Source organism: Perna viridis, chromosome 2 (assembly GCF_037379345.1).
Source record: "Perna viridis isolate PV_CMFRI_1.1 ecotype Kerala chromosome 2, ASM3737934v1, whole genome shotgun sequence".
Lineage (NCBI taxonomy): Eukaryota > Metazoa > Mollusca > Bivalvia > Mytilida > Mytilidae > Perna > Perna viridis.
In genome coordinates this window covers 52,684,463-52,712,091 of record NC_142446.1, presented here as the reverse complement: position 1 = coordinate 52,712,091, position 27,629 = coordinate 52,684,463, and the positions used below count along the sequence as shown (strand labels likewise).

Genomic DNA, 27,629 nt, shown 5'->3' with positions numbered 1-27,629 from the left:
ATTTAAACAAGTTAAATTTCTCTCATTCAAAACTTTCTCTTTTTAGATATATTAGATGCCATCTTGATATATATGGATAAAGACCGGGGAAAAGCCGAAGACTTCAGGAATCACCTTGCAGACATTGTGTCTGATATAAAAGTTGAGTTGATAGAGGAAATACCTTTATCTAAACCTGGGAATACTGTCATTGGAGCCACTAATGAATTATTTAGTGTAGGAAGGTATGTTTTTGTTCTGATCACGGAAGATTTCAAGCTAAATATGTTACAGCGATACAAAGTGGAAAAGGTACTGATAGAATCACTAGGTGATCAAGAGAAGATATTTCGTGTTGTTCCAGTAACAATGGCAGACCCAAAACATATACCTGAAGAGTTAGTTCCCCTGGTAGATATTAAGTACTATCATTACCTGGCTGCTAAAGAAAGAGGAAAAGAGGATACAATTTATAAAAGAACAATTCAAAGGCTGGTCGATTATGGGAGAAAATCTTATTTAGTTCAATATTGACTAGATGTTAAAATGTTAATGAGACTCAAGTTGTTCATGATACCACTACTCAATGAGTTAATGGTAAATTGGTATCACCTTGTCCATCTGTCATCTGAATCTTGGCTCTGAAATGATTTCAAATTTGATGGTTGGCTTCATATAGATGGAGCTGCATTATAAGCAGTAGTGGGCTTTCTCCGATATCAACTTTGTTTCCTGGGACTTTGCTTTTTTGGCTAATTTTCACATGTGAAAATCAGGTTATAGTATGGTGAATGTCAGGGGATGGGGAAATTATTTTCGTAACATGTTTCTCAGCAACTGCTAGTCACAGCTTGGTATCCAGCATCAGATACAGGTCCCATATTGCTGGATTCGATTTTAGGCATGTTGCACATAAAAAATTCCTGTTTAATGAAATTTGGCCATTTCTGTCTTTGGCCCAGTTTTTTTCACTTTCTTGAATAGTTGAGAAAATTTTCATCACAAAAATCTTGGCTCCCAAGTGGATGGATTGATTTCAAATTTTGTGTTTGGCTTCATATAGATGGGCCATATGTTGTAAGTCATTTTGGTTGCTCTTTGATATCAATTTCTTGTATGAGTGGGGGTATGCTTAGCACAAAAACATGTTAAAAACTTCATGTTTTGGCTAGCCAGTCAATATGATTATGCACTCTTAGTGATAACTTAATGGTAATTTTGCCCTAAACCATGAAACTTGATACCCATGAATAAAAATTCTTTTACAGTACTAAGATACAAAAATAACATGGATGACCAGGCTGTAGTAAATCAGTGATAAACTATAGTCTCCATTATGGTGCTTTATTAAGTTGCTAATATTGTTCTTGTAATTTCAGTACATTACATTCAATGTAACATGAATTTTTGTTCAACATTTTAAAGTAAAAGCTGGTTTTATATGGCACCATGGAAGATTTAAATGGGAAACTGTCCATTTGTGATAATTTTTATCTCTAATTTGCAGTTTCCTTTTTAAGGGAGAATTTCCTGTTAATCCTATTGATATTTGTCCCTCTGTCTTCCTGCGTTATTTCTGCTTGTTGATTTATTTCCTTCCTACTGGTTAAATCTATGTGTGGATTCAATATTGGTCAGTAATACCAGAATCTTCCAACCAAAAATGGTCATTTTTTTCACGAACTTGGAAATGACTTTTTTTTATCACGTATTTAAAGTCTATGCACTAGTTACTTTAAATATATACTATTTGGCTTATATTTGCTTTTATCCAATGCCAATGACCATATATGATATACTCCAGTTACCACGTACATGTATGGAAGTGTACTCAACCTAAGCAGAAATGACACATTTGCATGATCAGCTATACATAAATCATCAAGTAATATCTTGTATAGTCCTCCTAGTGGTGGTGCTGGGGCAACATATAGGTACATGTAATTTTCCATCAATGTTTTGTGGCAATATCATATCACTTGCTGCTCTGGGCTGGGTTTCATAAAAAATTTCATGTTGAGAATTTCTTTATATCCTCATTGGTTGAAATTTTAGTTGAGGAAGGATTTGAGGAAAATCTTAGTCTGAGATTTATTGTGAAACGGTACATTGAATTTATAGTTGTTGGTAATGTTATGACTAGATGGCCAAAGATCATGCATTATATATATATGTATGTTCCATTTATGATATCAACATTTTTATATTTCTATTTTTCTGTTCTACGAATTAACTCAAGCAAATTTATGATAAGTAGAAGTTTACAGCTCATACATGTACAATTATGATGTTTGGGGAAAAGAGAAAAGTCTTCCATGAATTAAATGACAGTCACCCAATGGATGATTTCCTTATGTAGGTAAGTTGACAATTGACAAGAAGATTTAAACTTTCTATCAAACTTAGATTAAAACACCTACATTGTATGAAATGAAAGATAATATAAATCTCTTTGTTTATTGCCAAGTTAGATATCTCATGCAAAATATATAAACAATATTACTGTTATCAAATTTTCTGACATGGTACTTATTATTGATAAGTGAGTAATAAGGACACTTAATTCAGTTGTAAATATGTTTGTAAAGATTTTTTTGGTGTTGATTGGATTGATTAATACATTTTTCTTATATTTTTTGCTAGTTTTGCTGGTAATTTTATCATTGTATTATTTTTTTATTGCTTTTACCATAGAACCAGTCTAAGCTGAATCCCTTTATGGAATTGGTTTAGTTTAGACAGGTTTTTGGTTTACCATGGTTATAAAAATGTTTTATTGATATGATGGGACTTGAAATAAGTGTCTGGTTTAGACATGTTTTAAGTTCATTCAGGGATTGGATTTGACAGTGTTCACTGTACACCTTATTGGTAAAACTCTGATGGCAGTATGTCACCATAGATGGGTTTGATTTGTGCTAACGGTTGGGATAGTCTATGAGCAGACATTAAGCTTGCCCAACATACACCTCTGCACTTTTATGATTTATGATTAAAGTAATTTCATGATTACAAAATTACTGAAAGTAATTAAATGACTTAAAGATAACATTATAAAACATTTGATCACAATGAATTTTGTATTTGTATATTGTAATACAATACTTGTGGAAAGTTAACACTGATTTTTTTTTTCAAAACATGTGCATTGTGACTGAAAATGAATATTTTAAAGCCAAACAGAAGAATGATTTGATCGTTTTGAACAAAATAGTTTAATCAAATATTGTCTATTGGTCTGCCTGTTCGTCATGCATGATTAAGGGTTCTACGTTGTGTACTTATGAAGTCAGAAAGTATTTAAATAACATTTTTTAAACTCGGTTCAATGTTTATATACATATTGAAGATGTGCAGTTATTTTTATCATGGTTATGGAGACATTTTATTATTTTTTCCCTTTTTGGGGCATGTTGAATTCAGTCAATTTGTTGTCAATTATGTTGGTACATACTTCGTGTAACATCAAAAAGTATTTTAGCCAATATTATTAAAACTTTGGTCTGGATTTTTATACATATTGAAAATGTTTATCTGCTATTATTGACTAATTTGATTTATTTTTTTTTTAGAAATTTATGCTCTCATTAGTAAATTACTTTAGAAATAGTAAACATGCACTTGACAAGTGTTTATAAATATATTAAAGAGACTTGTGTGCTGACAAACATATGACATATGATACCCAAACGCTCACCAAACGCACGATAAACAAATGCTTCTATTGTGCGTTTAAATGCACAATGTACGAAAGCTCACATCATGCATTGAAATGCACGATAAACAAGGACAGAAAATAATAATATTAACATATATTGAAGACAGAAAAAAATAAAATTAATGAAGTTATATAAATTGCTAATAGCAAAAAAAAAAATATTTAAAAAATTTCAGTTAAATCAAGGGAATAATCAAAGTACAAAAATAAACAAATGCTTCTATCGTGCGTTTAAACGAACCCAAAACGATGTCTCAAGGAGTGTACATCTATTGTATTATGTAAATATGCGTATAATTGACAAATGAAACAACGGGATCCGTAAAGTATATTGACCCCTCAGTTGTCACATGATGTGGTCACAGGTTTACTGATCGCAATTTTAGTCACACGGACCTTGATAAGTGTTTATAAATATATTAAAGAGACTTATGTGCTGACAAACATGTGACAGTGATACAGGCCCAGGCATGTATTGGTCTTACTGGTGTTAAAAATGTTGATATATTGGAATTTGCACATATTTTTTGCCATGTGTTTGTATCCAGTGTAAAGTTTTTGGTTAATTGATATCTATACCATCTAATTTTGATAATGCAAATGTGTTCAGAAAATGGCATTTAATTTTTACATTTTTTCAAGTCAATTTTATTTGTGTTCATTGAAGCTTGTTTTTCTGTTTTCTCTTTGATAATTTTTAAAAAGGAAATTTTTTATACATGGAACTCTTTTTTTTAGACAAAAATAATTGGTTATTGCATTTATTTATTTTACACTTTAGAATCACAATGGTGCTTAGTTTTGTTATATTGATGGATCCTTTTTTTAATCATAAAATTTGTAACCTCGGCACAATTTACTTCATAATATTCATGCATAACATGAAAGCATTCCTTCATAAATAAAGGGACAGATTACATTGGGAAGATTTAGTTAGCACACCACACTCATGAAATAATGCACATTCATTTTAGGCAAAGTTGTCACGCATGTATTAAGTATAATCTTTATTGGTTAAACTTAACATATTGATTATTTTAATAGCTCATCTGTACCTTTGTAGTTTATCTTTCATCATTTTTTTAAGATCAACTCCTCAGAAAATACAACTAAGAATTTGATCAAACTTGTTCTGAATTATAATGGAAGGTTTTCTTTAAATTCTACGCTTTTGTTCCTATGTCAGCTTCAGGTGTGCAAATGTAAAAAAAAGTTACTCCTCTGAAACTGTATGGATCAATATTTGGAACATTATACATCGGAAAACTCACATTGGCGCTTTGCTTTGCTGAGGCAGTGGTATCCAAACTTGACAGGAATGATAGACAAACTTACTTACATGTTACTTCATCTTGAACAAGTGAATTGTATGTTGGAATCACCCTATCCATCTGTCCCCATTTTGTCTCAATAGTCACGACTTCTAATAAGTGGATTGATTACAAATTTAGTGTGTGGCTTTTTATTAATAGTGCATACGATGTAAGTGGTTTTGAGTGTTTTCTGATATCAGCCTCCTGTATAAGTTGAGATATATCTATCAGGATGTGTGCGACGTCATGTTCTTTCTACAAACTGCTATTTTTTTGTGCAGCTTAGATAATTCAAAGAGTGGCTTTGTTCGTTCAAAGTTTCCAAAGAAACACTGATGAAACCCTTTTTGGTCTTTACCTGTAGTAATACAAAGCCACTTGGATGAATCGAAATACTTTTGTTTCTTATTTTGAAGATCATATGAACATTTTGATGGCAACAGTTGCTTTGTTATATGCTTACTTGTCTGAAAAATAAGTTGCTTGCTGTCGTTTGAATTGTTTGAGTCTTTCAGATAAAACTTTTTTTTGGAATAAACGTATTTAATAATTTTTGAAGTCTGAAAGGGAATGTTTTTATTATTCACCATTTCACTATTTATTTAAACACTAATCCAGATAAAATTAAGATATTGCTTGTAGTGGAGGTGATTCATTGTATAGAAAAACCCACCATGCAAAGGATGCAGTTTGGGTCTACATATGCTGCATTTCTTATATTCAGATCTGTATTTTTGTGATAGTCATATAATTATGTCCGACTAAATTCAAATTTACCCGAGTAAAAAATAATAATATTCGCAGAGTACCAATTTCACACACAATCTATATAATTTTTGTATCAAAAGTGCAACTACCAACTGACAAACTATGAATGATTACATGAATCAGCTACTGTTTCTGAATAAGAAATACGAGTGAGTTTGGTGGGTTTTGACATAAATGATCACCTCATGTCTGATTTTACAACGACTGCTGTTTATATTTTGGGAATGTTAGTATTGAGTTACATTGTTGTTAGTGTGTTATAAGGAGTAGATCTAGATATACCAAAATTCTGTCAGATGTAGTATGTACATTCATGTGTCCTTTAATGTTTGTCTATTTTTGCAAATGATGACATAGCAATTTGTACAATAATGCTTAAAACTTGTTTTGTATGCGTGTTTAAAAGCATGGTATAAGGTTTTTTCTCTTTAATTTATTTTTTATGAAAATGATATTTGGGTACATAAATATTTTAAAATGGTCACTGTAATGCATGTACACATATTATTTCATTATGCTAACATTATTATTTTATACCTATAAAAAGTACTACACATGTATATATTCTATGTAAGCTATTATACTCCAATTTTAAGTATTACTCTGTCTAAGAATCAGGCAAAATATGTATATGGTGTTGTAGAGGAAGGAAAAAAACAGATTATTGTGCACTATCCAAGTATGTTTACCTCATAACCTCCAGAGTGTTTGTCAAGTTAGCCTTTTAAAGATATTGGTAGGTCAAATTTAGTTGAAACACAATATGATTAAATGACAGGGAAATTTTCTCACACTTTTTCTCTATATAAGCAGTCAAAAAATATCTTCGTCATAAATGCTTCATGATTAATTTAAATAGCTTTTCAGTTGATTTTTAGATGTATTTGAAGCAAAAAAGAATCAATTGAGTAAAACGATGTGCCACTTGCCTGATTTTTACACAAAATTGTACTCGTACCCAGTTTGACTTGTGCTATTTTCATTATACACTGAGTTAATATATTAGGGTTAAGAAAGTTGACAGCTGCGGCTACATTTCTACTCTCCCATATTACCAAATACTTCCATCACCTCAATTTTTCTGCCCTGGACAACCACTTAACTTTTAGATATGAACGGGTGTTTCTAGAAAAGCAGAGGATGCTTATCCTACCGGTGCTTCTGTATTTTTTAACCTCGATGTTTGTATTTACTCCAGTGATTTATCATAGGCAGCTTTTTGTTAGGTTTTTGTTGTGTTATGTTTGTTTTATGTATATGGTATGCAATGCATGTGTTATCCAATTAATCCATTTAGCGGGGATGCATAAAAAATAAAAGGAATCTGCTTGAAGTGCTTTTATTTATTGATTACTAGTAGCTTTCATTTACAATATTGCGTATACAAATGAAAAGAAGAATATAATTTTTAAATTTTTAAAACCGACGAGCAAAGCAATATTATATATATGTTACCAGTTCGAGTTAAATCTAAAGAACGTACGTGCATATGATGAATTACACTCTTTCTCCCATGCGATCACAATGTTCAGATATTTAAAACATTGTTTAAAAGTCCACTGCTTAATCTGATGTAACAAGCAAAATACAAGGATTCAGCAATACTCGACATATCACCAAAATGCCGAAAATCTTGTTGATATTTCTTTAGAAAAGATTTAAAAAAGAAGAGTAAAATACAATAGAATCTTGGAAGATTAGGTAGACATATTGTCTAATTTACAGGCCTTCAACCGACCCTATATTTCTATAAAATCCCTGTGTTTTTTGGCAATGTCCTATAATCCCTATATATTTTGTTTAAAGTAGTCCTTTTTAGCTCACCTGGCCATAGGCCATGTAAACGTATAGAAAGGTCTGAAAAATTCCCAACGATTGTTGGAACTGTCAAATATGCATCGCGATATATATATATATATATCTTGGGTTGACTAATTATTATGAAATTTTAATATGATTACACTATCTACTAAAGGAAGGTTCCTATTTAATTGGTACTTTGTGACCCTTACTGTTTTAGAAAAAGGGACCAAAAGGTTAAAAAAAGGTGTTTTTATTAAAACCCATGTAAAATGTTTGTTTAGTTTGTTTGTTTGTTTGTTTGTTTGTTTTTTTCGATTTTACTTATTCTTTTTTATTGTGTTTTCTTTATCAAACTCTGGCAAAACCAATGTATCTGAATATTTTATGAGCTTTGGGTCGTTTTCAAGTTAAGGAGGGTCAACTTTATACTTTTGGTCGATTTCGATTTTTTTCATAAAATTTCTTGTCTTCAGGTATCTCTTACGGAGATGAGGAGTCAAAGGGGCTACAACCGAAAAAAAACCTGACTTTTTAGCTTACCTGGACGAGGGCCATGTGAGCTATTTCCATCACTTTGCGCCCGTCATCGTTGACAATTGTTCAAAACTCTTCTCCTCTGACACTACTTGATCAGTTGGACCCAAACTTCGTAAGAATGTTTCTTGGGGTATCATGCATAGAATTGTATGGAAATTTTTGATCGGTTGAAAAACATTGCCGCTGTTACTAAAAGTAGAACATAGGGGTCAGACAGGAGTTTTTTTTTTCCACATATTTCTCCAAATCTGTTAGGTTCAACCATTAGCCATTAAAGTGTTCAGCATAATGAAATCTATCTGTGTTAAAATTTTCGTTTTAATCTGTTAAGCTATGTAGGAGTTACTGCCTTTTCATTTAATTCTTCGTCTGATTTTGAAAAAAAATATTTAAAATTTGTGTCCAAATCATTTGATGTTTCCATAATAAATTGTAAATCCGTATGCTTAAGTGTGTCAAAAACTAATATTGTGTCCACACTTGCCCCAACTGTTCCGGGGTCGACCACTGCGGTCGTATCATGCTCCGCTCGGCGAAGCTTTTTATTTACATTTATCTTTGTATTTATTGGAGTGATTTCTCTTTGGCAGTTTTTTGTTTCGGTTTTTTTGTGGTATGTGTTTACGTATTTTGTGTAATGTGTTATCAGCAAGTGTTTATTTCAAAATAAAGATTCTTCAAGTGACGTTATTTATTGATATACTTAAATCTTGCAGTTATAATACATGTGATTCAAATTCCAGTTATCAATATATATATATACACGTAAATTCATCTTTACACGAAGGGAAGGTAGAATAAATGTACAGCATTCCGAAACCAACTAATAGACCTACATTTTATACGTGTTACCATATTGTGTCAAGATAAAGTAGAGTACACTTCATAATAGGTATACATGTACAGAACGTATGTAACGATTTACAAACATCATCCCATGCAATCACGATTCATCCGTCATATATATAAAACACGAGTTTTTGAATCTCACTGCTTCACCTTATGTGGCATACATAAAAAAGTTTTCAACACAAGTTTTTACTCGACATATCTCAAAATACCGAAAATATGAATGACAATGCGTATATATACAATGGAATGAAGGTGTTGGGATAGAAACATTGTCTAATCTATTGGCTTGTTGTAAACGTTGTTGCAGTGATGATGTTTTTCATCTAAAGGACTTCCGTACGTTGATTTTATGCGTGGGTATTCTGCATCTAAATTCTCAACCATCATGCTATCTCTTATTTCAGAGTAAACATCGTCAGCTTCTGGGATAGATTCCGATGCGCGCTTGACAAACGTATCGTTCCCTAAATGAAAAGAAAAAAAACTATCAAAATACATGGCATTGAATGATATTGCTACTCATTTTAGTATGTCAAATTAGTGAAACACTTTAATTTTGTGTAACAGATAAAATCTTAGTAGCACCAGGTCGTATTTTTCCCATCGTGGATGCTACTAAGTAATATAAGTAATGTTTTTTTTATTTTTCAAACTATATATTCCGCCTTCTGATTTAACTATGTGTTCTTATAACGTAACAATCATATTAACTTATGCAATTTTAATAGGCACACAGCTTTTATATGACTATGAAAAAAAAAACAAACGTTTCTCCGCGTAATATGAATATGACTGCACCATATCTTCGTCACTGATGAACGTACGTTTCCAAACAAAACATGTCTAACAAATGGCAAATTTTAGAGCTCATAAAATTACTGTAGCCTTTTTCTTGAGTAGTTGCAATGGAGTTTTATATAATTGATAAATCATAGTAGGATGGATTCAGAAATTTTGGAAAGAGAGATTCAAGAAAAAAGGGGAGGTTCTAGGCTATAATGAGCTCGCTTTTGCAAACAAAGCATTAAATTAACATCAATACAGAGGTGATCCGAACCCTGAACTCTATAGATCCGCCACTGTATCAGTAAGATTAATAGTTGAAATAAATTTAAAATACGTACAAATATTTCTTATTTCTGAAAGATCGATGCTTAAACCAGCTGAACGCTTCTTACTGTAAAAAAAACATTTTATTAGAAATACTTAACACTCAACGACAACTTGCAACAAAACCGGTTCAAAATAAAAAAAGAAATCGAATCACATAAATGTAGTTTCAAACTTATTCTGTAGGAACTAATGGTAGGAGTACAAATATGTTAGTCACTACAGCACGCGTATATATAAGTTTTTGTTTTTTTTTTTTTTTACCTTTCAACAATTTTATATATAGACTTATCGTAAAATTATACAATAGTTGCTTTAATACAGGGCACAAGCGTGATATATGAATTGAGTACCAAAGGGGAAAATATAATGCCAGCTCCGTTGAAAATACGCCTACGGCTGCAGGCGAGGACTTGAGGGCATTGCGAATAACAGAGGCAAATCACTTCCGGAAGGCAGTCAATTCATCGATAATGCCATCAACATAAGCAACTTCTTTGTAGGACCCGAAGCAAACATTGCAGTGTGGTAATGATTTTTAAGGCACATAAATAATTCTTCATGGCAATGTTTTAGCTAAATAGAACAAAGTGTATTCTCCTTTGCTGTAAAATCAATTATGCTTATGAATTCCCTATATTTTATTTGTTCTGACGTGAGATTAAAAAAAACGTCACCATTCTGTTGAAAGGCACATGTTAACAAAAGAAGGTAAATGATGACACATGAAATCCAACTGAAGAAAATAAATGATTACATTCGAAAAAAGTAAATATTTCCTACAGAAACTTTAGGTAGAGCGTTAATGTTGATGTTTGAATGTACTAGCAGGTTTGTGCTTTATATTGATGTAGCCATCCATAGCTGACTGATTTAACTTTAATTCACAAAAATTATGACTCGTCAAAATCTTTAGGCTAAGTAGTTGGGCGTCAAAGGAATCAAATGTATACCATAAACATTTAATTTGTATTCGCAATACCGTTCATCATGAGCAATGCCTTTTTTTATGTATCTACTACTCAAACACGGGAAATACGTAGGATTTATTTCCCATTGTGGGCACAGATAGATCAAACAGACTAACAAACAGGCTAGAATACCAAACGTTCATGTAACTTTTGATGAATATGATTTTTTAAATAAAGGTTTGGTTTCCTATGTACATGGTTGCTTCATAAACCTCTTACACCCAGGTAAACCCGTTGCCTTCAAAGCGGCACTTATCGCAAATACGGTTGATAAATAAGTTGGAAATAGATCTGAGGTGAGATAACAATATTGTTATATTCGATTAAATATGAAAGACTGCATCATCTCTCAGTTAAAAGGCTAATGTTTAACTTACAATAGTTTGATATATGCTGTAAGTTAATAAGACGCGTCTGTAATTCATTTCTGTTATAAAACTCCGTCAATTATTCCTCTTTTTATGCCATGAATTATTCATATGACCCACATCGACATCACACACTTGTGACGTTGCAGCGCGCAACGTTCCCCATGAAATTAAGTTGACCGATTTTTCTTATTATGAAAGATGAATGTTGAATAGTTTGGTAGTTGTAGGATTATACCGAAGGTAGTTCCCTATCTATTGCCAAAAATATCCAAATTTTCGATTTTTAATATTTATTTTTAATAAAAAGAAGAAAAACATCTCTTTAACGTTACAGACTTGTTTCCATTTGCCCCTAAATGTTGCTATTTGGGAAAAGACCAGGGGATAAAACTGTTGCATGTGTATCCACATTAATATCTGTAGCTAGAGAGTTTTTTACACACTTCAGTACCCTGTACATCCTGCGGTTTCACCTCAGGGCGTACTTGGGTTCTTCAGAGAGTTTAAAATCTCCATATCTACTGATATTAACGTATATAACTTAATATTATTATTATTATAACAGTATTATTCGAGATAAACGTATTTTAACGCTATTTATTCATTGGTCAATGTACTTGGTGCGGTATTCGATTCATTTATATCAGTTATTTATGAAAAATCACTGTTTTTAATAGGAAATTAGACTTTTTTGCAATGAAGTGGTGTTGCTTTTACAGCGGTTGCATTACAAACTGTGTGCTCGTATAATGCGGTTGATGTTATATGTTATATAAAATATGTTCGATGATAAATATTAGAAAATTTTAAACCCGAGAAATTAATTTAGTCCATATAATTTAACAAAATTTATATATATAATCCAAAATTAAGTGATTTTTGATTAATTTCACGAATATCCTAGCTGTATAATATATGTGTTTACATGTTTTTTTTCCTGTTTTGAATGTTTGTTTCGTTTTGTTTTGTTTTTTTTTTTGTTTTTTGTTTGTTTTGTTTTTTAATTAAAACGATATTAAATTGACTTACGTGTGTTGCATGGTCTATTTCATCGCACGCGGAGATTTCCTTAAAATTATTTTAATCTGATCTGGAGTGGCATGTCACTTAACTGCTAGTAGTCCTTAATTTGTATACTCGTGTAATTTATATTCAGTTTCTTTATTGCTGTTGTAACAAGGGACTCAGGCCTTTTTGAATTGATTTTTAGGTGTGTTTAATTGTGTGATATTTTTCCACAGTGGCCAGATTTTAAAGGGGGAAGGTTGTGATCAGGCCAAACTACTTTAACCCCGCCGCATTTTGTATGTGCACCTGTCCTAAATGAGGCATTTCTGGCCTCTATATCTCTTGTTTCGTTTTCACATTTAGTTTATTTTTTTATGTAACGTGAATATATAAAAGTGCAACTATTTCACTATAACTATGCATAATGATGTTTTTTGGCCAGCTGCAACCTGCCATGTGGTATGAGGGATTCCTCGTTGTTCATTGAAGACCTAATAGTGACATTGGGCAGTCATTTTCACCCCGGTGGGTTGACATATACACCATACCTATTCTCATTATAATTTATAACTAAGATATTCGGGCGACTGCCTTGTTTTTTTCACCCACAATTCAAAGTCTACTTATCATGTTTAAGCGACCTATTCACTTTCAGGATAAGTAGATTGTTTTCCCGTGTGAATGAAATGAATGTGTCGACTCTATTCGCTACACTGCTCCATCGGATCAAATTGATACAGGGAAGATAACGTAAACTTATTTTACTATAAACATGTTCACTCCACTGACTTTTTTGTCGTTTTTGACAGGTCAAGTGTAGAAAACAACACTGATAAGAGGATAAGCGGAGGGTGTTCATATAATGAAATAGAAAATTATTCTTTTCTCTACGAAGGAGATACATTATGCAAATGTACATGTACTATTTAAGTTTTTAGTTTAGTTTTGGCATTTGCGATAAGTACCGCTTTGGAGGCAACGTGTTTACTCTTGTCTTTAATTGATATATTATTACAGTTATCATTATTAACGTTTTCTCACCAAACAACGATTACAATGGCCGCCACTAGTGTTATTAGCAACACAGCCACGATTACAGAAACTGTAATGTTAATAGATTCATCAGAACTTTTATTATCATCTGAAATTAAAAAAATGTTATTTACAATTTACCATGAATTGATACTTTTTAAAAGTTTTGGCTATAGAATAAAACAATGCATGTATGCGCATGCACTCATTAGTCGTTTTATTTGTTCAGCGTATATTTTTTAACGTTCCTCTTTCTTCTATCCCGGACTTGACTTTTTATGAGCAGCTCGGCGAATGTTTCTAGAAAAACAGACCTAGACACTTACACTATCGGTTCATCTGCTCCCAGTTTTTAGTGGAGTCTGAATCTTTTAGTTGTGTTACTTTGTATGTTTGTATGTATGCATGTATTTTTTTTTATTATTTCATGTTCTTTGGCTTGTTTTGTCTAGTGCATGAGATTTGTTCCTGGATTGCATTCTTTTGGTTTCCGCTTAGGTTTTGGTTCTCTTGATTACTCTTTCATAAAAGTGGAAAATTTTTATTATCACATTTTGTCTCAAATTTAAACATATTTTATTGCAATCGTTCAATCAAGCAATTAAAAGGCAATCACAGTATTATTATTCATGAAAGATTGTACAACACTTTGGCTCCGCCTACTTTCCTACCTTTAAATGAACGGCACTGTCCTTTTTACGCCAATTGGATATAAACAAGTTTTTAAATTGCACTAAAAAAATCCGTGTAGTCCTTTTTCGCCAGAAACAGGCTACCTTTTGCACCAAATACAAATATAATCTGAACGATTAGAGTAGATAGTTTTGCCTTTTATCTGCATGCTATATAAAAATATTGTTTTGAAATGAACATTAACTCCGCCAGGGAAACCTGACAGTCTCAAACCCGGAAGAAGGAGGAGTGTCTTTGTTTAAATTGTTTAACTAAAATTAAAGTCTTATATTTCTTATATATTTTTTTAAATTATACTTACCAAAGAGATCAACAACCAATTAGAAAGATTTTTTTTAATGGTGAAGTACAGATAATAACCAAATCACGCACGCATCTGATGTAGGACTAAGATAATATCAAATATAAATTTACCTGTATTCTGGTGCAAAACTACGAAAATCGAAAAGTAAACTGGCGCAAAAGGCATCCTTTTTCGGGCAAAAGAAAAATGCCCCAATGAACTACCTGTTAGTTCACATCGGGTGCCACTAGTTGGGAACACGTCGTGTATATATTGATTTTGAAAATATGATTAGGATGGCAGTAAATAAAAACTGTATACGAACCGGAAAAATCTCTAAACCTCATCCGTATTTTGTTTTTTGTCGTTGTTGTGGTTGTTTTTATTTTGTTTACGTCAATACACATGTCTCTATATCGATAAATTTACCTTGGTTTTGGCACCCAGTTGTCTTGTTGCATCTACAAAGTATTTTTTAAAACTTTCACTCGAATGAAATTATAAGTTATAACTATATAGATACTGTCCGTAAATACAACATGTGTATGTTTAAACCGTAATTCTGACGTCACAGAAAATATTTTTTTTTTATTTTCTATAGAAGTAGGTTATGGTCTAACATAAGGATTTAAACGTTATTTCATAGCATAAACTCCGCCCATCAAAACATGTAAAAGGGAGAACCCTTTATTTTCCATATATGGACAATCTGCAAATACAAATGAAAGTATAGGGCTACTTTGTGCATGATTATTGACTTGTTGAATTTATGTTGAGTGCTTTCGTCGAGGTACGCGTTAACTAGTGCGTGACTCATCAAAATATATAAACAAACCTTTGTTTGAAAATGTTAACTAGTACATTTGTCGTATAAAGCGTGGTATATGTAATAATTATTATGTGATCAACTCTATTTCTCCAGAATTTAGCGATGTGTAAAATCGGACCATTTACTGACAAACCAAGTGGTACATGTATTGACTAATACCATTGTCCTACGGGCAGTCTTAATATCACGATGTAGACCAGTTTATCAACAACTATTATGTTATTTCATTGAGGAACCATATCCTTGATTTTTTTGTTTCAGAAAGCGATGTATATCGTGTTACTGCGTCAGAAGCAGATGTGTGGCTCGCCATATTTACATTGACAACTGCTTGATCACGAATGCGTTTGAACAAGGTGATGCAACTCTGAACTCTTAACCGGGCATTATCACATCGCGGTATTGACTGGTAAAACTATTTACTACAGATTAATTAATACTACGTGAAAAAAGTTTTATCCAATTGAAATTATTGACATTTTTTTACTGACATGAAATAAATTTATAGATGGATAGTCTTACTAAAAGTCCAATGTGCTATTGATAGTGGATATCCACAAACACAAGTAGACTAGTGCTCATTTCTAAACTGATCTTAGAAAACCAATGTAAATGTCTGACATTTAAAACAAAAAAAAGAAGTAAAAACCAAACTCTAGAAAAATGAGACTTTTCAGTAGCTTTATGTGTGCTTTGAAAGCGCACAAGTGCATATATTAGCGACCACTTATATACAAATGTATCCGTACTGTACTATACGTGTTAACTTCTTCATGGATTGAGAAAAAGGGAATTGTTCCGTTGGTATTAATTTCGGGGGTATTTCATGTCAAATTATGCGAAAATCACACCAATGCGAACATAACCACTTTAAACTTTACAATATTTCAGGGAGGAATTCTTTATAATTCCATAATTACGGACAATGCTTGTCCAAGAAAGTATGCCTGATGCCTTTATATTTGGCGAGGGAAGCGGAAACTGAAATATGGATAAAACCTATAACATTAAGGTTGGTCAACTAGTAAGGTTGGTGTAACTAAAAAGAAAGTTGTTTACCTTCCATAGGTCCTTTCATCAAAGATATATAATATAACGAAAATGAATATGGCATATATGTCAGACACCAACCCCACCGTGATCACAAATGTCAGCTCAAAGCCACCAATAGCTCGTGCATGAATGGCGAGGAACACAACAGGGCAGACTGCAACTGACCCAAACACAATACTATACACAAGTACAAAGAAGTAGTTGCCCCCCGTATGCTCCAGTAACATAGAAGTAGACTGAAAAAGTACAACACATATTCCTAATTTGGGATAGGCAAAAAAAGCGGCGAAGTTACAGTAAATTGTCGTCATCACAACTCTCTCCCTTTGAAATTTGGCCCTGTGGAATATATTATACACAATTAAACACCCCTAAAATAAGTTAAAAAAAAGTCTGAGTCCTTTGTTAAAAAATAATATAGAAACTGATTATAGGTTACACAAAGATTACTATAAGATGCAGTATTTCACATCACCCCTAGTTCCAAAAATTAGCTAATGTCACACTAGGAAAGGTAGCTTTAAAACCGATTTTCGATTAATCCCCAATATATCCTGTCATAATGGTGACCAACTCCCTTCTGCAAAAAAAACAATATAACCTGGTTGTCAACGGTTGTGGCAATAGAGACATTTCACTCGATTTATATGAAGAAGTGGACGAAAACCGGAAAATTATGAATTTTCAACCGACTCAACGTTAAAAGGTTTGTTCCAAAAGAGTTATACTCCGCCCGGGAATATGGTTTCCTACGTCATAGGAATGACCAGATAAACATAGTAAGCGTAATACTTTTTCGAAGCCTAAAACTATATTTTTAAAAAAAGTACAGAAAATCTACCCCAAAAAGCGTATTGAAAAAAGACAACGCCCTTAATGTAAGTCTGAATGTCCTTAGCACAAGTGATTATCATCAACAGAGAGTCCGTAAAACACCAACGGACAAATCTGACCATCGACAACAAAATTAACGGAAATAAATTGTTTTTCCCAATATAGATAAGAGGGTGATTACATCATACAAGGCCGTGTTGTCAAGATCGTAAAAAGCTTTGCTCCCTTAAAGATATTAAACCTTATGTAATGCTTTATATTACGTGAAATACATGATAACACAAGAGGCAGCTATAAACCAAGTTAAATCTTGCAACAAATGTACAGCTTTAATAAGAAAATCTATATATCATTTGCATGACACATAAAATCTGGTAAAACATAAAGCAATTCATAAATCATGTTTTTTTACGTATAAATACTCTTTTACTTCCATTGTTTTATTTGTCTATGTAATTATAGAGCAGACAATAACAAAACGAAAAATACTTTTTCAAGGTATACGTATAAAGCTTATCTCACATATTCATTTTCTTCGCTTACCGACATATGCCAATTTGATTTTGATTTCGCCTACATATTACCAGACCATTCCTTATTGTATATTATCACAAAACAAAGACGTCAAAATCAACTGATGGTACGAGAACACAATTAATTCCCCTCGGTTTTCGTTGTATACGAATATAGTTCCAACTTTGGTAGTAGGTACCTTCCACATTTTTTCATATTTTTACTGGAAACTTATTTGCTGAAGTTTTGCCTCTAATTGGTAGAAAATAGGTTAAAATTACATGGGATTTTTTTCATTAATTAATTCTGATTAAAAGTTGTGATTTGGTTCAATGGAAGAAGGTTAAAATTTAGGACTTTTAACTCAGTTCATTTGTCATGTTTACCCCATCTCCGAATTATATGTATTAATTTCAGAAAATGATGGTAAAATTTTCTACAATTTATATATAAAATCCTGTTTGTATATATCTTTAGGCCAGAGAAGTTTTATTCAGTTTGCGCCGGTGGAATTTTTTTAATCTGCTCAAATGTGTATATTGAAATGCACTTGAAAATTAATTGCGGTCTCGTGCCTGATGAGATTTGAAGAATGAAGACTAATATTGATGAAATTATAAGTTATAACTATATAGATACTGTCCGTAAATACAATATGTGTATGTTTAATCCGTAATTCTGACGTCACAGAAAATATTTTTGTTTTCATTTTCTATAGAAGTAGGTTATGGTCTAACATAAGGATTTAAACGTTATTTCATAGCATAAACTCCGCAAATCAAAATACATAAAAGGGAGAACCCCTTATTTTCCTTATATGGACAATCTGCAAATACAAATTAAAGTATAGGACTACTTTGTGCATGATCATTGACTTGTTGAAATTATTTTGAGTGCTTTCCTCGGTGTACGCGTTAAGTAGTGTGACAAACAATGTTTTTACACAACAATCAAATAAAATCATTTCAAATAGTCTGAGGAACTACTTAAGTACATTTGAATTTATCTTCAGCCTACGTCTTCTACGAACATATATTTGTTTACGTATAATGATTGGTGGAATGAGACTTTAACGGTTCTATTTTAAAAGAGCACTAGAATAGCACTCCAACGACCGATTTCATTGGCTACACGTGATGTTACAAAACATATATACCCCGCCTGACTCATTGAAATATGTTAATAAACCTTTGTTTGAAAATGTGAACTAGATACATTTGTCGTAAAAAGCGTGGTATATGTAATAATTATTATGTGAACAACTCTGTGTCTCCAGAATTTAGCGATGAGTAAAATCGGACCATTACTAACAAACCTGGTGGTACATGTATTGACTAAGACAGCGATAATTATCGCTGTCACAGTCAATACCATTGTCCTACAGGCAGTCTTAATATCACGATGTAGACCAGTTTATCAACAACTATTATGTTATTTCATTGAGGAACCATATCCTTGTTTTTCTTTATTTCAGAAAGCGATGTAAATGGTGTTACTGCATCAGAAGTAGACGTGTGGCTCGCCATATTTACACTGACAACTGCTTGATCACGAATGCGTTTGAACAAGGTGATGCAACTCTGAACTTTTAACCGGGCATTATCACATCGCGGTATTGACTGGTAAAACTATTTACTACAGATTAATTAATACTACGTGAAAAAAGTTTTATCCAATTGAAATTATTGACATTTTTTTTACTGACATGAAATAAATTTATAGATGGGTAGTCTTATTAAAAGTCCAATGTGCTAGTGATAGTGGATATCCACAGACACAAGTAGACTAGTGCTCATTTCTAAACTGATCTTAGAAAACCAATGTAAATGTCTGACATTTTTAAAAAAAAAAGAAGTAAAAACCGCACTCTAGAAAAATAAGACTTTTCAGTAGCTTTATCGTGCTTTGAAAGCGCACAAGTGCATATATTAGCAACCACTTATATACAAATGTATCCGTACTGTACTATACGTGTTAACTTCTTCATGGATTGAGAAAAAGGAAATTGTTCCGTTGGTATTAATTTCGGGGATATTTCATGTCAAATTATGCGAAATTAACACAAATGCGAACATAACCACTTTAAACTTTACAGTATTTCAGGGAGGAATTCTTTGTAATTCCATAATTACGAACAATGCTTGTCCAAGAATGTATGCCTGATGTCTTTATATTTGCCGAAGGAAGCGGAAACTGAAATATGGATAAAACCTATAACATTAAGGTTTGTGAACTAGTAAGGTTGGTGTAACTGAAAAGAAAGTTGTTTACCTTCCATAGGTCCTTCCATCAAAGATATATAATATAACGAAAATGAATATGGTATATATGTTAGACACCAACCCCACCGTGATCACAAATGTCAGCTCAAAGCCACCAATAGCTCGTGCACGTATGCCCCAGTAACAAAGAAGTAGACTGAAAAAGTACAAAACATATTCCTAATTTGGGATAGGCAAAAAAAGCGGCGAAGATGAACTATAAAAAAACATGATGCAGCATTTCACATCACCCCTAGTCCCAAAAATTAGCTAATGTCACACTAGAATGAAAACTAATATTGTTTATAAATTTAAATGTAAAGATAATTACTTAGACACATATAATTCGGATCACAGAAGATGATAAAACGTTACTTACACTTCGCTTGATGTACAGTTGCATTTGTGTTTACAAGCCATTCCGTAATATCCTTCTTCACATTCGTTTAAACAGTCTGTACCAAAGAATCCATTTGGACATGCTGAAACCAAAAATTGAAATTCTACTTTAATTTCATTCTTACACACGTAATAAAGAAGAAGAAATTTCAGTCGGTAATACACATGTAGTAGAAAATATGCATTTTTAATAAGATGGAAATTTGATTACGGTCAAAAAGAATTTAACTTTTTTTTTAGAAAATTGACCAGTATAGCTTTTCCATCATGCATTACGCCTTTCATTTTGTGATATGAAGTTTACAAAGCCTATGATTTTTAATTTTAATGATATTTTGGTGGTGGTCTTATGTGATGTTTATCACTAACAAAAAACAAATGGAGTTAACTTGTATATCAAATATAAGTTACTTATCACTATTTTAAAGCTGGTAATTATCATAATTAAGTATAAACATACTTACTCTCACATTTATATTCTGAATTAATTCTCACCATGTGGAAACCAGCACAACAAGCTAGAAAATATTCATTTCTGAAAAAAAAGCTTTCAAAAAGATTTCCTCTTAAATTTGATTATTATTTATACAGTGTAAACTGAGGTCAATGGATCTTACCTCACGATGTGCCATCTTTTAACCTCAACATGGCTTAACAGATTAGTATGAAAATTCAACCACAGAAAGATATCATCATGCTGAACGCTTTGATCTAGTGTCAGGAATGGCTTAACCTAACGGTTTTAGACATACACGAGAAAAGCAACTGTCTGACCCCTATTTTTATTTTAAGTAAAGGCAGCCCTTTTTTCAACGGATCCGAAATTCCCCGCACCAGGTCTATGTAGGAAACCACAAGGAACATTCATGCCAAGTTTGATTCAAATTATTAAAGTAATGTCAGAGGAGAAGAATTTTCAAACAAAAATGTTTACGACGGCGACGGACGCCAAGTGATGTCAATAGCTTGACCATAGAGTGTGGTGCCTACTTAGTCACCTTTTAGCAGTACGTGCAGTGCGTACGTGTACAATAATGTATTAAATCATTTGTCATCTGATCTTCCTCAAAATTTCGGCATTCACGTACATGTGGGTAATCCCATCATGCTGAACAATTTTACCCCTACCAGAATTTAGCTAAACCAAACTGTTTTTGAGTAATTTTCATAATTCTGAAATTATTAGTATTAATGGCCATATTTTTTGCAAGATCAGAATCCTCACACAAGGATTGGTAAAAATACCATATGAAACATTCCTGCAATTTTTGGGCACAATCTATTGAGTAGTTTCAGAGAAGATGTTTTGAAAAAGTGTAAGGACGACGACGACGGACGACGGACACATAGTGATGGCAATAGCTCACATGGCCTTTCGTCCAGCTGAGCTAAACATCGGCAAGAATGTTTTTGTGTTAGAAATGTATCACCCATCATAAGTTTGCCAACCGTATTAAATAGACGCCTAAAATAAGTAGATGTGTACCTTTTAGCAACTTCAGAAAAAAACAAAAACAAACAAGTAATTGAATTTTTTAAAACAACATTTGCAACGTTAATAATTTCATAGTAGTCATAAATTAACAGTATTGTATTAATCACACAAAATCCTGTAAATATTATAAAAGCATAATCCAATAAGCTTTATCTGAAGTAACTTACCCACCTTTTGTTTTTTTTGCGACAAACTCCTGTGTCGTTTTCACGCAACGTTAACGCTGTCAAAAATAATACACATAATTCAATTAACGTTATTGCAATGTTGTATTTCGCCATTCGACTCAAATAATAACTGGATAATTAAAATGCGGAAATTTTATAAAATAATACTGAAACAGATAATAAAATTCTATGACTGAAATATGTACATGTAACACTATGGAGTGTTTATGTTATGTTTAAATTACGTTTTGGTGATATTGAGAGCATGATACTTAAATTACCAGTTAATGTGAAACCGTAATTGACAGAACCAACTTTAACAACCTTAAGATGGTTAAGTATAAAAGAGGCATTCAGGATGACCGAAGAGTAACTACAAACTACATAAACACACATTCTAGCTCAACATATGTCTTATCGACATTGATCAATACTACCAGGTAGTCAAAAATGAATTTTAAAACAAAGAATGAAAAGAATGGTCAGCATTTTAAAATGAAAAAAAATCTCATTTTGTTGCAACCCAATGACATGTCTTGGTAATTAATCAGTATATTACTTGAAGATAGTAACAAGTCTACAGAGCTCAATATCATTGTAATATAGAGAGTGTCAAGTAGACGTCAACTAGTACAAAGCCTAATGAGGATTACCAGGTTTTTGTTTGTTTGTTTGTTTGATTTTTCGCCTTGTTTAAAAGTTGAAACAAACAATCATTAATCGTCCTAAAAGTTAGACGCTACCAATGATGATTTAAATCTACAGTTTATCTCGATTAATTTTAATGAAAAGCCGTGTATGTGTAGGACAGCCACATTACAACATTAAACTTGTTTTCGTCCTCACTCATCCAAGCAGTAATTTGTATCGGCTTTAAAATTGTTTTCATATGGCATCGTTTTCTTTTTGGTATGTATAATCAAATAAAATCCAATAATGCACCAGAATACACCAAAATAAAATTACTACCAAAATGTCCTAATTTTAAGTACAATGTATCAGATGACATATATTGCTTTAAAATAAATAATTATGATGAAATTAATACTGTGTAACATACTCTGTGTGTGTATGTGTTAATTTTAATTTTTTTTATTTGTTCGTGGAAATAGATATATATGAATCAAACCATCCGTGGATTTTAATACAACAATACATTCATTGTAAATTCATCCGTTAAATGAAGTAAACTCTTCCACACCGACAAAGCTATTTTCATGACGGAAATACCATATCATTTTTGTTTTGTAAACTTGACCGTTTGACACCATAATTCTGTAAAATCCGGAAACTCCGATGATTACCAGGAAGTCTTTATCAGTTCAAATGTATCTTTTTTATACAATATTATCCGCGAAAATCCAAATATAACCAAAGGCAGTAGTATCGACGTAAGTTAAACTCAAAAGCAAGGCTGAAACTTTCGACTTGTATTGCCTTAGATGTAAAAGAGCAATGATTTTTAATTCAATCTGTTTTTTACTTAAGATGAATAGCCGTAATCATTCAAGAGTATCTGGAAAATTTGTTATTTCGAAAGTACTATTATGATAAACAGAAAACCTTATATATGATGCAATATGTCAATACAACATTATTTAAATCCATATACCTTTTCGCACCTTAGTCTTTTGTTGTTGTCGACAATGAACTGAAAAGATGAAAGTTTTATTTAACCCAAACGGCTTTACCAGTTTTCAAGATATAAATACTTCAATAAACATTAAAACTGAGATTCAAAAATAGTTCAGGTGTTATATTCTTCATATACTGTACACACCCTTAAACTATTTTGAAAGAAACTCTATTTTGTCTTTCATGCAAATAACTATTAATACAAGATCATGATATCTAATCAAATAAAAAACGACCAGTCAGTTACGTGTAATAGTGGTACCAATGTTTTATCGGGTTTTAAGTCGTAAGGAACGGCATATATGTCTCGCATATCATTTTTAGCTAATTATGTATTAGACCATAAAAAAAACTATGGTGCCGATATATAGATTTGTTCTATATTTGTTCGATATCATAATTGCCTATTTAGTATACATTTAAGTGTTTAACAGTTATGTTTAAAATCAAAGCGGCAAAGAAAACAAGAAAATAAAACGTTTTTTGATTTCCTTACAGTATACCCCTAGACAAAAATTCCTTTGCATGAAAACCAATCATAGTTGAAACCTATCGAAGTCTTATAGTACTTCTGTAAATGGACAAAAATAAAACAGTCATTTATATTTTGTAATGTAGCAATCCTTGTACGAAGTATAGGTGCTGTTTTTGAGTCATTTTCCAAATGTTTCAACAATATGCCCTTACCTCCATTTATTAGTAGTTCTTCTTCCACGTCTTGATGTAAACTCATAAAAAAATTAAAATTAGTATGTGAAAGACTCAGAGCACAAGATTGATGAAACGATAATTTAATTCAACACACATCTGTATAACTTGTGATGTCAAATTGGCTTTGTTACTGAAGAAAAATGATTATGCAACCTGCAATGTTAAGGCTTAATTACTAGATACACAAAGCTGCATAAGATAACTAATTTGAAGCAGTTAATTTTCAAAGCAATGTACAGGAAAGTGAAAATATAAACTGATATTTCAAACTCATACGATAGGTTGTGCATTGCCTATAGAAGCGCTCACCACGAGGTTCAAAATTTTTCTTCAATTATCATTTCTAACCTCACAAGTAGTTTCAGCTATATCCTTTAGAGTTTTGGCAGATCTTATTCATGCTATAAACGAAGTATAGGAATATAACATTTTTCCATAGATTCCGATAATATTTTACATATAACCCATATTGCGTAAACAAATTATGCAAATTAAGATGGGGCATCTGATTTGCATGCAATCACAAAATGATTGGTTTTCCTATTTTAGAAAGGACATTTTTCGGTCTGAATTATATAATCTTTATCTTTTTTTAAAAATGTATTTTTTTAACAGCCAGTGGAATAGCGGAGTAAAACGCGTAAGTACGAGTAACTTTTTCAATTTTTCCTTGAATATTGCATGCAATTGATAAAAACTTGGCAGGAATAGCATATTTTTATCGATAAAAATAAAAGGCTTCTCTATTAGTATCTTGCTGTAGGACTTACATGTTAAGAGAGTGTTTCTGATGAATATAGACATGTATCTTGTTAGACTGAATATTACTAGGGAACATTTCAATAACGTTATTTTACGTACACACGTGTTGCTGTTTCGCTGGCTTTGAGCTGGCTAAGAGGTTAACACCAACATAGACGTACCAGTGCTCGACTATTAAACAAAAAATTGAGGTCCAAAAATGGTCCTATTTTACATAATCTTAACGATATCAATAACATTCCATGAATTAATTGAACCTTTGAATAAACTTATTTTCATTATTTACAGTAGTGATTAATACATGAAGTTATTATTTGTTGTTTTTTGATGAATAGTGATTTCGTCATGGTTGCCATGCATCTGAATTTTAATGTTGACGTTATGAAACCATATTGGGATCCACAAAATACACATGGATGGTTTAGGGTTCTTTTATAGATAAGGCAGATTGGAATCTTTTACAAATAAATTAATTGACCCTGTAATACAATAAAATACTTTAAGTACAGAGAAAGGAAAGATAACTCTATTTTTTAAATAAAGAACATATTCAGTCAACCTGTACAATATTGTTAGAATAAAATATAGATTATGTTTTCATGTATTTGTCTGTCTCTAAGACTCAATATATCTTGCGTCTACATGTATGAATTATAATTATTCATGATTGACATAAATTTCATACCAATATAATTTTGTAACTTCTGACATAATAGTATTCTGTACAGATCTCTTATACTCTATTAATTGTATGCAACATGTAAGATTTAAAATAACAGCAAAACATAAGTTTGCCAAACATTGCCACAAATGGTATGTTAACACAAAAAATTATAATAAAAACACAACTTACTGCTTACCTCTCAAATAGATGAAAAGGTCAGGTTAACTGTCTGGTATAAAACAGTATGACACATCATACAAAACCTGAAGCAAATATATGTTTCATAACTGATGTGTTCATGGAACAATAATAACATTCATTACAAACACAAAACACTTTGAGTACATCATTAAATAACAATATTATTTAACATATTAAAATTTAACCATTTAATCAATTATTTATATCCTATTTATTTATAAGAAATCACATTCATTCAAGATTTGTCTCTTTTGAAACTTTTGGTTTAATAGCTCAATTATTAACTATTTTAAATATTTATAATCCTTTATATCATTTTGTCTCTTTAAATGGTTTAAATAGATTTTACTCATTCACTCAGTTCATTTTCATACTGCAAATTCATTCTCAAATTCAAACTAAACATTCAACCTCATACTAGCTGCTCAGTTAAGACAAAGTTATTTTAGTGGGATAAAGTGCTAGAAATATAGAAACAAACCTCAAATACAAGTTCCAGAAACTCAGCAATACAACCAAACTTCCAAAGTAGATTTCTGTTGAAATACTAGGCAGAAACTATAGACTAAGTTATAAAAATCTCAAGGAAATCAATATGTCTGCCATCCAGCTCAGCAAACTCAAAGAGAATAATACTCACATTCCAAAGGAAACCCCAAAGAGAATTTTAAAGTACATGTGACCTGAATTGACCAATAAATAAATGAGAAATAAAGAGTTCTAAAAATAGCTCATCAGCTGATAGGTAAATCCATCAGTCAAAGTAAATGATTATCAATTACACTGATATAAGTAACAATATGTATACATTTTAATATAAATGTGAGTAAGTTTGAATAAACATATAAACCATTCGTTTATTAATCTCAAATCATATATCATATAATAAATAAAATACAATACATAAATATATAGAAAGAGTAACATTAAATGAATATTATATCCACAGTCAATTCCTGGTTAAATTCCACTCTGCCACATACTCCCCGGGCCGGTAAATGACGTCTCGGCATTTCATTAATGTACTAAGGTGAGGTATGTGTCTCCAATATCTTGAGAATTGAACGCCCCGCCTCTGTCTGCAAATCCTTTAGTAAACTAGAATCAGAAACTAGAGTTGTAATGAACTTAACTCTCTTTTCCCAGTCACTTTGTGGTTTTCCTATTGCAGACTTGGTCATAAGGTACTCACCAGATCTAAATCTTTCTGGTGGCCTCCGTTCTCTGGTGGAACGTCTCAGAACCGGTGTATCTTCTGCATCTGTATCCGGAGAACTATCACTACCAGAATGGTTGATTTCCTGAGTTGTCTCCTCTTGGTCTGTTGAAGCGCTTCTGTTATCCTCAACATCAGACTGGCTATCGTTGACAATGATGATATCTTCCGATTGATGGGCGTCCCCTCCAGTCTCTGTTGACTCCTCATCAGGTCACTGAACAGAATCCACATCAGCAATGACTAAACCACTGTTGCTCTGTTCCTTTTCCCCAATGACATGATGAACCCATACTAACTCTTCATCTGATGCAACATCCTCTGTTTCATCAGGTTTGGTCTGGTCCGGTTCTTTGGCAGGTATCAATCTTGCAGGTGTTGCTTTCCGTGGTGTTGGTCTGTCTCGAAGTATTCCAATAGGTAAAAGTAAGTTGCGATGAACAGTCCTGGT

General features: G+C 32.1%; 2 protein-coding genes across 13 annotated transcripts in view; one reads left to right on the top strand and one right to left on the bottom strand.

The window, feature by feature from the left end:
• Window positions 1-8,803, top strand: part of LOC148625983 (uncharacterized) — a 58,640-nt gene extending 49,837 nt beyond the window's left edge. For all 10 annotated transcript variants that reach the window (XM_088569481.1, XM_088569477.1, XM_088569487.1 and 7 more), the window contains one exon: window positions 47-8,803. In XM_088569481.1, coding sequence (XP_088425607.1) covers window positions 47-513 — 467 coding nt within the window. In that variant the 3' untranslated portion in view covers window positions 514-8,803. The remainder of the gene's footprint in view (window positions 1-46) is intronic.
• LOC148625982 (uncharacterized) lies at window positions 8,798-27,404 on the bottom strand. Of its 3 annotated transcripts, XM_088569490.1 has the most exons (12): window positions 27,155-27,404; window positions 25,958-26,024; window positions 24,312-25,268; window positions 23,602-23,640; window positions 21,994-22,045; window positions 20,792-20,862; window positions 20,308-20,410; window positions 19,939-20,085; window positions 14,868-14,899; window positions 13,472-13,571; window positions 10,095-10,147; window positions 8,798-9,434 (listed from the first exon to the last, which is right to left on the bottom strand). In XM_088569490.1, the coding sequence occupies exons 3-12, from the start codon at window positions 24,355-24,357 to the stop codon at window positions 9,244-9,246; spliced, it is 834 nt and encodes a 277-aa protein (XP_088425616.1). In that variant the 5' UTR covers window positions 24,358-25,268; window positions 25,958-26,024; window positions 27,155-27,404; the 3' UTR covers window positions 8,798-9,243. The 3 variants fall into 3 exon arrangements, with proteins under 3 accessions (XP_088425616.1, XP_088425617.1, XP_088425618.1); XM_088569491.1 differs by lacking the exons at window positions 19,939-20,085; window positions 27,155-27,404 and adding an exon at window positions 26,444-26,655; XM_088569492.1 differs by lacking the exons at window positions 19,939-20,085; window positions 20,308-20,410; window positions 20,792-20,862; ... (3 more) ...; window positions 25,958-26,024; window positions 27,155-27,404 and adding an exon at window positions 16,327-16,882.
• Window positions 27,405-27,629: the final 225 nt, after the last annotated feature.